Here is a 14,631-nt window from a genome sequence, read left to right on the forward strand (position 1 = left end):
GCGTCGAGACGCTGCGGAAAGCGGGCCCCGCGCCCAGGACAGCGCCCCACCTCCCCGAGTGCGGGGCCCACTGCGGTTCACCTGCACCGCGCGCCGGACACCCGGACGCCGTCTGCGCGGCGCTGTGTCCCGCACACCCCTAGTGCCAGGGCCGTTTTCAGAAGAAAATGACGCGCCGACTTGGGGTGAGCCCTCGGCGTGCCAGCGTCTCTGGCAGCGACGCCCCCGAGGGTCACAGGGCCGAAAGCCGCGTTTCGGTTTTGCTCTACAGAGTATCTGCCTTTTCAGTGAGTCAGTCGCTCTGCCCGAGGCGCCCTTCCCCGCTCCCGTCCCATGCAGCCTCTGAGGCTCCACGCTGACGCCCCAGCTCTGAGGCCGAGCCAGTCTCCCTGCTCCACTGCGCCGCGCCCTCGGGGCACCGCGGTGCAAGTCGACATCGGGCCTCGGCCTCCTCGCCACCCAGGGGACCTGGATGTGACCTCGGGTCTGACGCGCCCCAGGTACAGCGCTCGTAATCACCCTGCCACTTGAAGCGTCACCCCGTCTGGGGCCCTGGCTCCCGTACGGGCATCGCCCGACCTTCTGCTGAGCACAACCACGTGTCGAAACGCACGGAGCCTAAGCAAACCCGGCCGGTGGGGAAGAGTCGCCACAGGCTGCCGAGAACTCGCTGCGCACGGACACCGGACCCAGCTCTCACACACCCGCTGCAAGGGAGAAACTACGATTTTCCCCATTTCGCACGTGAGGAATTTGAAGCACAGAGAATGGTCCCAAGTCTGAGCTCGGAAGGGCAGAGGCGGGACCCACGCCACGGCCGGGTCAGTCCACGCCCCGAAGCCGTGCAGGGCTCGGGGTCCGGCAGCCTGGCCCGCCTGCAGCGCCGGGCTGGGGAAGGCGAGCGCCGTGCTCATGCTCAGCACGTTCTGAGCGCAGCAGCTCCTCCCTGACGCTGGTCCACACTGACGCCGCCGATGACAAAATCAGCTCCGACACGTAACTGGCTTCCGAGGAACCGCTGGCCTCCGCTGCCGTAGGCTGGGAGCCGGGCACAAGGACAGACAGGTTTATTCAGGTAGGGAATGCCGGCGGGGACAAAATGCCACCGGGAGCACGTATGTACCTTCTCACGAGGCCGCTGCCACTGGGACCCCTCAGACGGGCGCCCCCGACAACGCAGCCCCCACCCCGGGCCCCGGCCTCTGCGACCCAACCCACCACTGTGGTGATGGGGTTCTGGGCCACAGTTTGTAAGCTGAACACAGCTGTGAGCTATTATGCTGCAAACTTGTGTCTGCATTAACTCGCCAATTTTTGATAAAATTTTCACTTGTTGAGAGTCACCAGGGAACCAGGAAGCCACAGTTCCGTACTTGCGAACTTCCATTTTCCTTGCTCTCTGCCAACCCTTAACTCACCGTCTGCCTGGCTTCCTCCAAGCCCGGGGTGAAGCTCTTGCGGTCCACCCCCCCCCCCGCCCCCCGCAGAAACGGCCAGGGCTGCAGCTCTACCCTCAGCTATCGACAGCGACAGCGTTTGGAAATTCGAATCTTCAAAGGCTGAGCTCACCAGGCAAAACCTTGGCTTTGGGGAAGTGGTTACACCGCAAAACAGGCGCCCTGCTGGCAACGCCCCTTCATTGGTAACCCCCTCAGTCCCCCGACCCCGGGCAGTGGGCCCGAACACACCCAGCTAACGTTCTGTACAGCGGTTCTCCTCTCATTCTTTCATTCTCCGCTCATTCGACAAATATTTATTGAGCACATACTACGTTCCAGGCACGGGGGTGACGACGAGGTCTCTCGGGATGCAGACCTCCGGAATCGGGTGAGCACAACCCTCTGATTCTGCCCCAGTGCTTCCCGAGAACTCTGGGGGGGAGCGGGGGGGGGGGGGCCTGGGTGTGTAAGTGGTAGAAGTGGAGGGAGAAAAGATAAGGCACCAAAGACAAGCAGAACTGCAAAGAAACGTTCAGCTTTAACAGTCGTCTGCTGGTCAACAGGAACGTTGATATTGTTGTTTTAAAACTATTTTATATATGATGGCATAATATCCAAAAAAAATAATTATTTAATGTGTCAGGAACCAAAATCGTCAGTGTAAAAGACAACACATAAAAGTCAAGGGAATTAAGCCAATGACCCCGTAATGTTAGACTGTTCGTCTTGTTTCTACAGGATAATGTGCTATAACAAACGCCCCTCAACTCTCAGAGGCTGCGGGCGACCATGCCGACTTCACACTCACGGGTCCGACGCGGGAACGCGGTTCCGCCGCCCTCTGCTGGGTCCCCTCGGGCTGGGCCGGGCTGGCCAGGAATTCAGGCTCTGGGTCAGGTTCCGCCCATCCGCGGGGTCCTTGTGTTGGGATTCAGGCTAAACGAGCAACGGCGACCAGTAGGTCACGGAGAACGGAAGTTCCAAGAGGACGGGGGAAGCTCGTCACGTCTCTCACCACCTCGGCTCGCCACCTGCACAGTCGCTTGTGCCCAAGGCACAGGGCCAAGCCACCCACGGCAAAGTTAGGACAAGGAGGAGGCGAGAAGGGAGAACTGTGGAGAATTAACACCTCCTGCCCTAATCATGAACTCATGACTAGTCCTTTTAAAAAAATTAATGTTTCCCAGCCCTGTCCGCCAAAGAGGCCTAAAAGCAACGGCAACCCAGTAGCAACGAACATCCTCTCGCTAGACCGTGGTTTCTAAATATCATTCTCCAGCATCCCTGAAACAATGCCTGATTCCAGGTCTTCGGGAGTAAATATACGACCTAACACTGGTTTGCCTGCTATGCCGAAGAGCGAGGAAGCGTCAAAAACGAGTGGGAATCACACAGTTAAAAGGATATCGGAGAGGACAAGAAAGGGCTCCCACTGGTTACGATAAGACAATTTAAGCATCAAAAAGAATAGTGACTGCAACGGACTGAAATGCAGATTGCGAACCATCCCGACCCCCTGGAATCTCCGAGGACTGAGCCCGGGCGCCCGCGTGTTCACAGGGCTCTCCTCTGATTCCGAGGCACAGCACAGGCTGCCGGATCTTCCGGGAGGCCAGGCTACTCGCGGTGCCGGTCTTGCTCTCAGATGCGGGCCTCTACATCCTGGAAAGTCTTGCCCACGACAAACTTACACTTGTCCCTTATTCGTGTCCTTCCGACTCTGGGGTGGTCCAGCCATAATGTGGCAGGCATCTTCAAGGGGGAAAATCCCATTTCTCAGTCTGCTAACAGAAAGAGCAGAAAGGCTGGGGGCAGCTCCCAGGGCCCTCCTTTTAACCACAATCTCGGCAACGACAACAAGGAACACACACTTCCATTTTTAACTAACATATCATAGATCCAAGGCAGCCAAGTTTGGGGTTTCTCTAAATACGTCAAAGCCATCAGTTCTTAACTCTCTTCCTACATCGGAATCACCTAGTCGACTTTGACAAAATAGGGCTGCCTGCGCTCTGGACCCTGACCCGGAGATTCAGATGCAGTGGTCTGGGGTGCAGACTGGGGACCCCATGTCTCCAAGGCTGCCCGGGTGATTCTGAGGTGCAGCCACAATCGAGAACCAATGCTCCAGGCTAAAATCTTAAAAGCAAAACATCTCCACCTCAATGTCTTGTCGCAACTTGAAACCAGATATGCCTTGGATGCGGCGAGGTCCCACCTGCACTGCCCTAGGGAAGTCTCGGGCTGCCCCTCCTCATCCCTCTGAGAACTGCCCACCCCTCCTCCTGCGATCAGCCTGAGCCGGGGTCCCGGCCTCCCTGGGCACATGCGGGTCCAGGGCTTGGGGCTCGTGGCACCCTGGGCTGCCCGCCTCACCACTCAGGTCAAAGAAGAAAGATGCGAACGTCTACCAAGCTCCAGATCAAAGCCAAGCTGGGAACAGGGGCAGGAAGCAGAGAACTCATTACACGACTTCCCCAAAAGGCTCCGAGAGGCTATGAGTGGTTTCTTTTTTTTTTTTTTTTTTAATTACAAAGAATAGATAACTCCACATTAGAAGAAAACAGAAAGAGACTGGAAGTCAGCCAATTCAAAAGAAGTAAACACGGCTTTGTTGCCCAGACCTAACGAACATGACATGCGTGTGTGAGCACGCGCACACGTACGTACACAGACACACACACAATAAGACACGTTATCGCCACATCTTCACATCAGCGCTGGTTTCCTCCTAATGCGCAGTAGGTTAGACGTCAGGGCCCGGAAGGCCTGGATCCTTGGTCTGACTTTGTATTAAAACATGCTGCGCTTCTCAAAGTCTCGACAGCTACCACACTGTAAGAAGGGCGCTGGGCTGAGAGTGTTCTGGAATGCAAGGCGTGGTTGCAGCAGACGCCTGTCGACCTCTCCCCCCACCGACACCCCTCTTCTCGGACGTCTGCACCCATTCATGAGGCTGTGCCCACTCTTCCTGGCCACAGACTCCTGCCCCAGGTCCCGGAACCGCACGAGGCTCAGCTGGTCTCGGTCTGGAAGGTGACTGAAATGGGGACCATGCAAATGGGGCCTTTCGGGGAGGCCGTGCGGGACAGCGGGGACAGACGGGAAGATGAGCAGGAGGGAACAGGAGAGGGAAAGAAGGGGCCAGAAGCAGAGACGGCTCGCACGCTGGCCGGCTCTCCAGCTGCTCGAACCCCACGCCCGCTGCGTCTGTAAAATGCCCTTTTCCTAGTATGATAAATTCATCTTCTACCTATTACAGCTACTTTGAAATGCATTTCTATGACTTGCTAACAAATAACGAACCCTGTCTAAATTAACTCATGATCAACCACGAAGCACTTCTAGGAATTTTTTTAATCGACTTTTTAAAGTCAACTTTTTTCTCTTTACTGAATATGCTGTTTCTAAAAATGGACAATTTAATGTAAATATGTACATGTTTTACTGTAGCAACCGGTTTCAAAATCAGAAACAAGGCAACCACCAAAATTTGAGATCAACAAAAAAAGACAGCTCTTTAGAAAAATGTTCCCTCACACCCCCCTTCTCAACAGCGACTATTTTCAGCAGGAGGAGCCTAGGGCAAGTAATCGGGTGGCAAGACCTGACTCAGGGGTGGGGGTCATGGGTCCCAGCCGCGTCCAGCCCTGTCAGAGTGGGCCGGACATGGTGACTGACATTCCCTGCAGAACCCAAACACCTGGCTCAAAGAATGCGTACCATCGAGAAGGCAAAGTTCCTGGACGTTCACTTTAATCAGGGTTTAAATCAATAATGTGCATTTGTAATGGCTTCCATCGGGAAACTGAGCAACGGACTCTCCCCAGCATGGCTGGCTCAACCTCTCTGCCCAGGCACCGCGCGAGTAGAACGGTATAAAGGACAAGGTACAGACCTCCGGCTGGATGGCTTTAAACACGGGTATGTCCATTAATGTGATCTGAGTCTGTAACGAAAGAGAAGGGGTGTTAGAGGACACGGAGCTGGCGGCCAGGCCGCTTCACATCTGTACAGCACCGTCCCACATTCTTAAGGTTACATGAGCCCCATGAGTGCAAATCGAGACAGAACAGAGGAAAAAATAGGCAAACTCCTAAAATGCCTCTCCCATCCCTTCCCTCTTCATAAATCTTAATCCACACCCTTCTTTCCTGAATGAGAGGCGAGCGTCCAATTTAAGAATTGGTAATAGTAGTCCGGAGGGCGGGACTGAGAGGAAGGGCGGCATTTTTTTAGTTTGGATTATTTTGTACAATTCGAGGTTTTTGTTAGTCTCAAGGATGAATTACTTTTATAATTTTAAAAAGTTGACAATATTAAAAATTAGACTGTTAAACAGAGACGTCATTACCCTAAATTTAAATCTGTTAAAAATTGTGGCTTATAGAAAGCTAACATTTCTCCTGAACGGTAAGCCTCTTCTAAATTACATCGTAGCGTGCTATGTGAGATGACTCTGCCGACCAGTGTGTGGCTGCGAGCCATTTATGTCACCAGGAGGTCACTAGAGAAGATCACTACAGAATTTGAGAGCAAGCGTTTGGAAACTTTATAGCAAACTGTCATGCCATTTTTATTGTATTTCTTTTAAGTATGAGTCCTCTACAGATAGGAAATGAAAAAAAATTAGTCCCTTGCCACAGCTAACTTGAGACGCACTAATGTCAAACACAGAAACACATGTCCCGTTAAAAGGCTGTTCCCATTGTTAGAAGCTTATCAGGTGACAGTAAGAGAGGCGTCATTGCTGACAGTTTTGGAGGCCACGGCATGGACTGAGCTGACTTCACATGACCTACCTATCTGCACGTCACATGGGATGCCAGGTGTCCGTGAACAGACGCCTCTGTGACAGGCCAGGGAGAGGAGAGCGGAGGGCCTTCGGGCGCTTCCTACAAGAAAACGCCCTTTCCTCTGAGCACAGGCCGCCCGGGATGGTGTGGCGCCACTGAACAAATGTGGGCGCTGGGGTCAGCGGGGCCTGGCCGTGTGTCTGGACGCTGTCGCTTAACAGCAATGTTCTGACACCCGACAACCTCTCCTAGTCTCAGATGTCACGTCTAGAAAACAGTGACAATAACCTCTATCTTATAGGATCTTAGTGAAAATTCGAGAGGTGCAGAAGGTGTAGGGAGGATCTGTGTGTATATATACGCACACACACACACACTCACACACACACTCACACAGATACACACATGGAGCACCTTTCAGGTGCCGGGCATTCTGTACCTCTCATCTTGAGTTTTCACAAAGATTTTATATATTTGTATGTATATATGGATGTGTACGTGTGTGTACGTGTATATATATGCAAAAGGGGAATCACATAGATGGGCTTATTAACTGGCGTGTGAACTTATGGTTCTTGACCAATACATGAGCTAGGAAATAAGGGATTTAACATCCGTGCATTAAAGTTGCTCTAGAAAATACTTAAAGGAGGCTGTTATATTGAGTTGGCAAATACTGGCATAAAAAAAAGCTTCATGTCAAGAATGCACTGGAGAAAAATGGCAACACACAGTGTGTGTCGACCACAATCCAGGGCTTCGGTGCAGAATTACGGACACCTGTTGGCACGATTTAAAAGCAGCCCAAGATCACTGGGCTCCTGAGGAGCACAGCACACCGACTGTGGCACACCCTCCCCAGGGCTGAATGGAAGGGGGAAATAAGCAGGTGGCTTCGGCGGGGAACCTCGTTGTCCCCTCCAAGGGACTAGTGCTCTTCAGGGGCACAGATGCTGCCATCAGTGGAGGCTCGGCAGAGGGACAGCAGATGGCACCAGGAAGGAAGACGCCCCAGGGACATGGGCGCCTCCACCTCGAGGTGTGCCCACCAGGGGCAAGGGGGCAGCAGACATCAGCCTGCGAGCATCCTGGCCCTCCTAAGCTGGGTGTCGGGTGAGTACCAAGCCCCGAGGCCCACAGGCCTGCGTGTCTGGCCCAGGCAGTGCAAACAGACTGCTGTTTCTCCTGCCAGACCCAGGGCGATTGCTGGCCAGGTACTCCTGACATTTGGATTAATTCTGCCATCCTGGGGAACAGAAAGGCCTTGTAAAAACAGGAGATTTGAGCTGAGCGCTCAGAGGGCCTTGGAAATCTCTCCCGCAGTTGAAGTTAACTCCCTATGCAGGAGAGCCGGCAGGATGTTTGCAATGTCATTTAGGAAAGAAACCAAAAGTCTGCTAATGTGAAAATGAGAAAACTTCCTTTCCACCCGCCGTCGGTTCTCGGGTTTGCTACTGAATCTCTAAACGATCTATTAAAATAGAGACTTTACGTTTCGTATTTTTTTGGATGGTCCAAGTTTTGAATATCCTGGTTCCTGCTCAGACTATAAATCAGAAATGTGTTTAGGAGTTCTATTCAAAACAAACAAGAACAACAGAGGTCACCAGATTTAAAACAGACTGGCTGGTCCCAAACACACAATCTGAGGATCTTTAGAATAATCTCTCCTATTTCTATCCTCTCAACTCTGACGAAAAAAAAGATGTAGGGTCCAGAGCAAGAATATACCAACATATAGGCAAAATCGTCCAATTATGAATTTTGTTACTTCATGACAAAGCCAAACACGTGTGGAACAGGTTGCCTGCAAGCAATCCTTCCCAGATGTCTGAGCCCTCAAGGCAGGCAGTTTTACCAAAGAGAGAGGGTGTGGATAGGGGCGGGAACTGAGGGGCGAGGCCAGGTCCTGTCCCCCTTCAGGCATGGCCAGCTCTTGACCCCCTCAGGGAGAAGCCCTGGCTTCCTGGAGAGAAAGGCCATCTCCTAGGAGTGTGGCACGGCCTTGTCAGGAACATGAGACAATTGGACTCCTGTTTCCAAGTAGCAAACCTGCTCAGTGGGGAGCACGTGCCCGGATTGGTAAGGACACTCATTAACAAGCATCTTAATGGCCTCTCTTTACTTCTGGGAATAAAGCCTTAACGCAGGACGTCCAATCAAGCTAGTCACTTGGCAATGCTTTCCTTAATCGTAACCCCTTCTGCCATCTACTTCCTAGTCCAGGGTCCCCTAAAATTCCAGGCTTTTTAGGGAAATGGCTCATCTCAATGTGCCACCTAATATGAATCTTTCAGAGTGGAGAGACCTATATGGACAGCCACTTCACGTGTGGCCCTAAAGAAAAAGGTGGTATTCTGTGGATAAGCAAAAGCTACTTAGCCCAAAGAAAAAAGAAACGGTTTTGCATATGTTGAATATAGTGTGTGTCTCTGCTCTAACAGCAACTGATTAAATCTTCTCTTCTCAGCTACAGCTTAGTATAAGGCTCCCCCAGCCCCCAAATAAACTAACAACAAAAAAAGCTGCTGGCAAATCAGTGGCATATCTTGTGACAGAAGAGCTCTTTCAATCTGCATTTAGATCACCCCACCAGTGCTTACCCGGGGCTCACAGAACCAAAAGTAATCAGCTCCAAAGATATATTCTGCTTCTAGTCCCAGAGCCACAGGAAGCATGTGTCTGGCAATTTTAGACTCGTAGTCAAGGAAATGCAAATTAAACAGGCAGATATCCCTTGCCATCTTTCAGTGCCATCACAACTGATGGGACTATGAACTGCTATGTTCTTTTGGAAAGCAATCTGACAGTAATTCGCAAAGTGTTCAGCTTTTTCTTTTTTTTAAATGTCGAGCTTAGAAAAGTGTTGCCAGAATATGACGACCCTTACAACCTTTCACCTATTAACCTTTTGCCTCATCTGCCTTCTCTCTATATATAGAATTATAATTACATATTTTTTCAAACCATTTGAGAGTAAAATGCAGATATTCTGACTCTTCACTCCTAAATCTTTCAACATGTAATTTCCCAAGAACGAGACCATCCTCTAAATAACGTCAAACTGATTACTTGCAGGAAATTTTATCATTAGTACAACAGTACTATTTAACATGTAATCCGCAATCAAAATTTGATAATCATCTCAATACAGTTTTTACAGCAATTTTTTTTCTTGATCCAGGATCATGCATTGCATTTAGATACTATCTCCTAAAAAAGTGAAATGAGCATATTGTTGACACAATAATCCCTATACCTATAGAAAGAAAAGCACTTTATATAGTATATAAAGAGATTTTATATAGAAATCTACATTTAGATACAAGTATACATATAAATGTTTACCGTGCCATTATTTTGAGTAGCAAAAATCTGGAACCTAAAAGGCCATCAGAAGGGACTTGTTAAAAAAAAAATCACAGTATACCCAGACTCCTGAATATTATACGGCTATTAAAAATAGAGTATTAGATCTATACATATTGACCGGGAAGGATGTCCATATCTATTGATGATAAGACAAGTTCCAGTGTTGCTTTGTGCTCTGCTTTCAGACATTGGGAGGTAAAAGGACTGAGATCTACCTGTACAGCACCCCTGGGGGGGGCGGGGAATGAAGACCTTTTAAATAATTTTAACCCTTTTTAATACAAAGTAACACACATTTACAGAAAACCACATTAAACAAATGCATGGTCTGACGACTTATGATAAAAGGAACACTTTTAACCACTACCCAGGTCCAGAAATAGCCACCCCAGTTGACAGATGAACAGACAAAAAAATGTGCTATGTACACACAATGGAGTATTATTTAGCCTTAAGAAGAAGGGAAATTCAGACACCTGCCACAAGATAGACGAACCTCAAAGACATATACGAAGTAAAATAAAGTCATAAAAAGACAAATACTGTATGATTCCACTTATGTGAGGTGTCTAGATTAGTTAAATTCACAGGACAGAAAGGTGAATGGTGGCTGAGGGCAGGGGCCATGAGAGTTGTTTAATGGGCACAGAGTTTTTGGGTTACAAGGTGAATACAGTTCTAGAGATTCGTTGCTCAATAATGTGAATGTACTTACCACCACTGATCTTAAAATGGTAAAGATGGTAAATTTTATGTTGCATGTAGTTTACCACAATTTTTTTAAAAAGTCACCTAGGAGCTCCTCCATGTCCCTTGTCCCAATCACAAGTCCTTCCCTCCTGTAGAAAGTAACCACTATCGTGATTTTCTTCAAGTTTCCTTATTATTTTATCACCTAAGTGTGTATACCAATGTCATCTTGCCTGTTTCTTTTTAATTTGATGCATATTTCTTAAGTTTCTTCTAATCCCTTTATCTTCCCTGTAATGTATCTGCTAAGAGTCCAGGCCATCTGACCTACACAGGGCCTCACACCCATGGATTCAGATGGACGTGTTCCCGTGGCCTTGGTACTTCCTGCAAGTCGGCAGCTGGAACCGGAGCCGTGCTGGGTCGCAGGTCCGACCCCCTGGCAGGACGGGAAGTGGTGTCACGCTGCTTCATCAGGAGGTACGCGCCTCTCCTTTTGTGATGTTAGTGGCTACTGATGTTCAATGCTTATCTCTACATATGCACTGGGGTTATAAGATGATAATTCCAATGACATCATTTCTTTCCCATTTAATAACTGAAAGAATTTAATAGAGAGAAACTGGCCCTCATCTACTATTTGGTTATGTATTATGTAGTACAGATCAAAAGTAAAAGGCAGGACAAATACTGGATTCTATCATTATAGTTTTCAGTTTTTAAGATAATAAATTGGTTCCCTAGCATCATCCAAAGATAACCTATTGTTTGATGGGTTTCAATCAATTGCAATTATTATCCTTTTGAAGCACAAACTGTCCCTTCATTGGGCGGGGGAGCCTCCTGGGGCTGGCTCCTGAGTCCTTCTGACATGGCCCTAGAGTCCCTGAGAGCCTCCTCACTGGCCCTGGAAAGCTACCTCAGGCTTATCTTGAACACTTCCAATCCTGGAGTTGGAGTCGACCAGTTCTCCAGGAGGCCTAGGTTTCCTTTCCTTCAGTGGAAAATCAAGACCACAACCTGGAATTCATACTGATCCTTCGAAACCAAGTTCGGAACACTTTTTTTTCCTAACCTACTTACTTGACCTCTTCTGTATCACGTCTGTATCTCCTTTTGATATTTCTTCCGTCTCAAAAGTCCTGGTCTCAAGGACACAAAGTATAAAGGGTTACAGTATCCCATAACTATCCATTTACTTTATCCTACATTATACACAACAGCCTCAGAATAACCACACCAATGCTACCACTATCACTGTAATTACTGAGAAAAGCTGTGCAATTGTATAGATGCTCTCTCCACTCTCCTCCATTTTCACACTTTATACTGTAACGGTCACATTATGTCTATTAATGAGCATGAGGCCATTACATACTGTGCTTTCTCCCTCTTAATCCTTATTTAGTGTTAATTATCCTGTAACTGAATGTCTACTGCTCTCCACCAGTCTTTACAGTGATGTTTCTCTAACAATTTTCATTGTCCGAAGTTTGCTCTCTCTAGATTCCTCAGGAAGGGCTCACCTGAATACTATTCTCTGAGGCCTTGCATGTTCACGATAGTTTATCTGTGCCCTTTATACTTAAAATCAGTTTTGCTGACTATAAAATCTTTGGCTCAAATTTCTTTCTTTCCTTGACTTGTTATTCTTTCTTTTGGCAAAAAGTGTTTCATCAAAAAGATCCATGGAGATCTATTTCTCTTACGAGTCATTTGCTATTTTGCTTAGATGCCTAAAGGATTTTCTTTTCCTTGAACATCCAGTAGTTTACCAAGTCTATGTCGATGGCATTGACCTCTCTGGGTGGACACTGTGAGCTTCGTGCTGTGCCCTTTCAATCTGTGTGTGTGTGTGTGTGTGTGTGTGTGTGTGTGTGTGTGTTCAAGTATCTATTCAATTCCCTTGCCATTTTGGTCTGCTCTTTCAGGAATTTCTATTATCTATATGTTGGATTTTCTTTGCCCGTCATCAGTATTTGCCACTTTTTTTGATTTTAAAAAGTTTCCACCCTAAAGGCATTTTCTGTTACATTTAGCGATTCTTGTTTCTTCTAATTCAACTTTCGTTTCTAAGTCATTTTTTTTATTTTCGCATCTTTCCTAAGTCCTGTCGCCTCATTTCTGAAATTTTTCCATTTCAGATTTATGCTGTTTATGCCTAACGGTGTGGTCTTAATGTCTCTTATCTTGAAATAGAGTTACAGTTTTCGTTTTGTGGCATGTCTTTCTAGCACACTTTCATTATCTATAGGGAGTCTCTCCTTACTCATTTTTTCTTATAATAACTGAAAGATCTGACATCGATAATTTCCCCTTGCTTATTTTTATGTGAAATTAGTTTGCCTGAACTTTCTAGAGGAAATTATGGTTCAGGGTATCTCTCCTAACTCCACATGGCTCTCCTTCCGGTTGTTGTCACCCAGTTGCTTTTTGAGATATTTCTGTCTCTGACTCTGTCTCTGACTCTGTGTCTGTCTCTGTCTCTGTCTCTCTGTCTGTCTGCCTGTCTCTCTCTCTCTCTCTCTCTCTCTCTGTCTCTGTCTCTCTGTCTGTCTGCCTGTCTCTCTCTCTCTCTCTCTCTCTCTCTCTCTCTCTCTCTCTGTCTCTCTCTCTGTCTCTGTCGCTCTCTCTCTCTCCTTATTCCTTAACCATAATTTCGCCTATCCTGATCACTCTGCTTCCACTCCCATTCTGAACTTCTCTTTGGCATGGAGGCTTGTCCTGGAAGCGAGCCCTGGGTGGCTGGTGTCAAGAGATTATAGTGGCTAGTCCACGGATCTCTTCCACCCATCCATTATGTGAGTGGTCAAACTCTCTCTCAATTTCAGTCGCTATTCCCACACTGACCTGCCAAACTTTCCAGTGAATTCCTGTAGGAAATTTTGCATCTCTCCAATTCTAGAGCCTGTCGAATGCCCCGATACTTACTTCTGCCTTCTCCTATGCAGAGGCTGACACTTTGCAGGTCTTGTCGATGGTGGCGTAACCCCAGACACTTGTATTTTTGGTTTGATAGGGACAACTTGGCATCTAGTCTTATTATAAATATTGTTAATGTGTTTCAGAGTCTGCTGTCTAGTTGTCTCTGGATGTTTTTATGCGGGGATTAAGAGAGAATTAAAAACTAAGCCGCTCCCGCAATCTTCCTAGACTCACTTAAATGATTTTTAATGGACTTTTGTGTCTGGCTTTTTCTTTTTTTTCATATTATTAGACAGAAAACTAAAATACCAGGGGGTCTGGTTTAACTCCAACACCTGGCAACTCCAGTGCTTCCCCAGAGACCAAAGGCTTGAGGGGACTTGGAGCTAAAGATGCACTGACTCTGGCAGGGGCAGCCGGGGATTTAGCACCGAACCCTCAAAGCATTCACCAGCCCCCCTACTGTCTGCCCGGCCTCCGGAAAGTGGCCCGCGGCAGGCCAAGCCACACTCTGGGGCTGAGACCAGAAACCTGGGTCCAGCGTCTCACCGAGGATTCCTGCTGGGCAATGTTGTTCCGGGTGCAGCCTAACCCTCTGTCATTCCACACGGGGAGCAACTAACTGTAAAGGGGTCTGCAAACCTCACTGTTGCTTCATTCCTTTCATGATGCGAACAAGAGCAAATAGAATAGAGAAAGAAGCTCAGCCATCAGCCAGCAAAGTCCATGAAGTCTTCTAAAGCAACGGTCCCCGACCTTTACGGCACCAGAGGCTGGTGCTCCTATGAGAATCTAACGCCTGGTGATCTTAGGAGGAGCTCGGGTCGTGATGCTGGTGCTGGGGAGCAGCCACAAAGAGAGGAAGCTTCGCTCGCCCACCCACCCACCGCTCACCTCCTGCTGTGCGGCTCGGTTCCTGAAGGCCACGGACCGGTACCAGTCCATGGGCTGGAGGCTAGGGACCCCTGTCCTAAAGGAGAGGCCACACGACTTTGTGGCTGAGTACAGACTCACCTTGCACTGCCCAATATGGCGGTCCCTAGCCACATGCGGCTACTGAGCGTTTGAAATGTCACCAGCACTCTAAGTTTAAAATACACATTGAGTTTTGAAAACTTACTTTGAAAAAAGAATACAAAATATTTCAATAATTTTATATTGCTTACTTGTTAAAATGACAAAATTTTAAATACACTAAGTTAAATAAAATATATTTTTAAAGTAATTTTGCTTTTTCTTAATGTGGCTGCTAGAAGATTTTAAATTGCACGTGTGGCTTGGACTATAGGTCCGTTGGATGCCACTGGCCTGGAATGTCAAACAGCCCTGGTTTTAAACCCCAGCTACGGGGTGCCGCTTGCTGTGTGAGGAGGTGACTTTCCTCTCTAAGCTCTGGCTCGCTCGTCGGT

The 14,631-nt window shown here is 48.1% G+C and overlaps 1 protein-coding gene across 9 annotated transcripts in view; it reads right to left on the reverse strand.

Annotated features, from left to right (window-relative positions):
- Nucleotides 1-14,631, reverse strand: part of RALGPS1 (Ral GEF with PH domain and SH3 binding motif 1) — a 240,160-nt gene that overhangs the window by 187,224 nt on the left and 38,305 nt on the right. For all 9 annotated transcript variants that reach the window (XM_016131698.2, XM_036218304.1, XM_016131695.2 and 6 more), the window contains exon 4: nt 5,338-5,388. In XM_016131698.2, the coding sequence (XP_015987184.1) occupies nt 5,338-5,388 (51 nt within the window). The remainder of the gene's footprint in view (nt 1-5,337; nt 5,389-14,631) is intronic.

The sequence above is a fragment of the Rousettus aegyptiacus genome, unplaced genomic scaffold (genome assembly GCF_014176215.1).
Source record: "Rousettus aegyptiacus isolate mRouAeg1 unplaced genomic scaffold, mRouAeg1.p scaffold_m13_p_3, whole genome shotgun sequence".
Taxonomy (NCBI): Eukaryota; Metazoa; Chordata; class Mammalia; order Chiroptera; family Pteropodidae; genus Rousettus; species Rousettus aegyptiacus.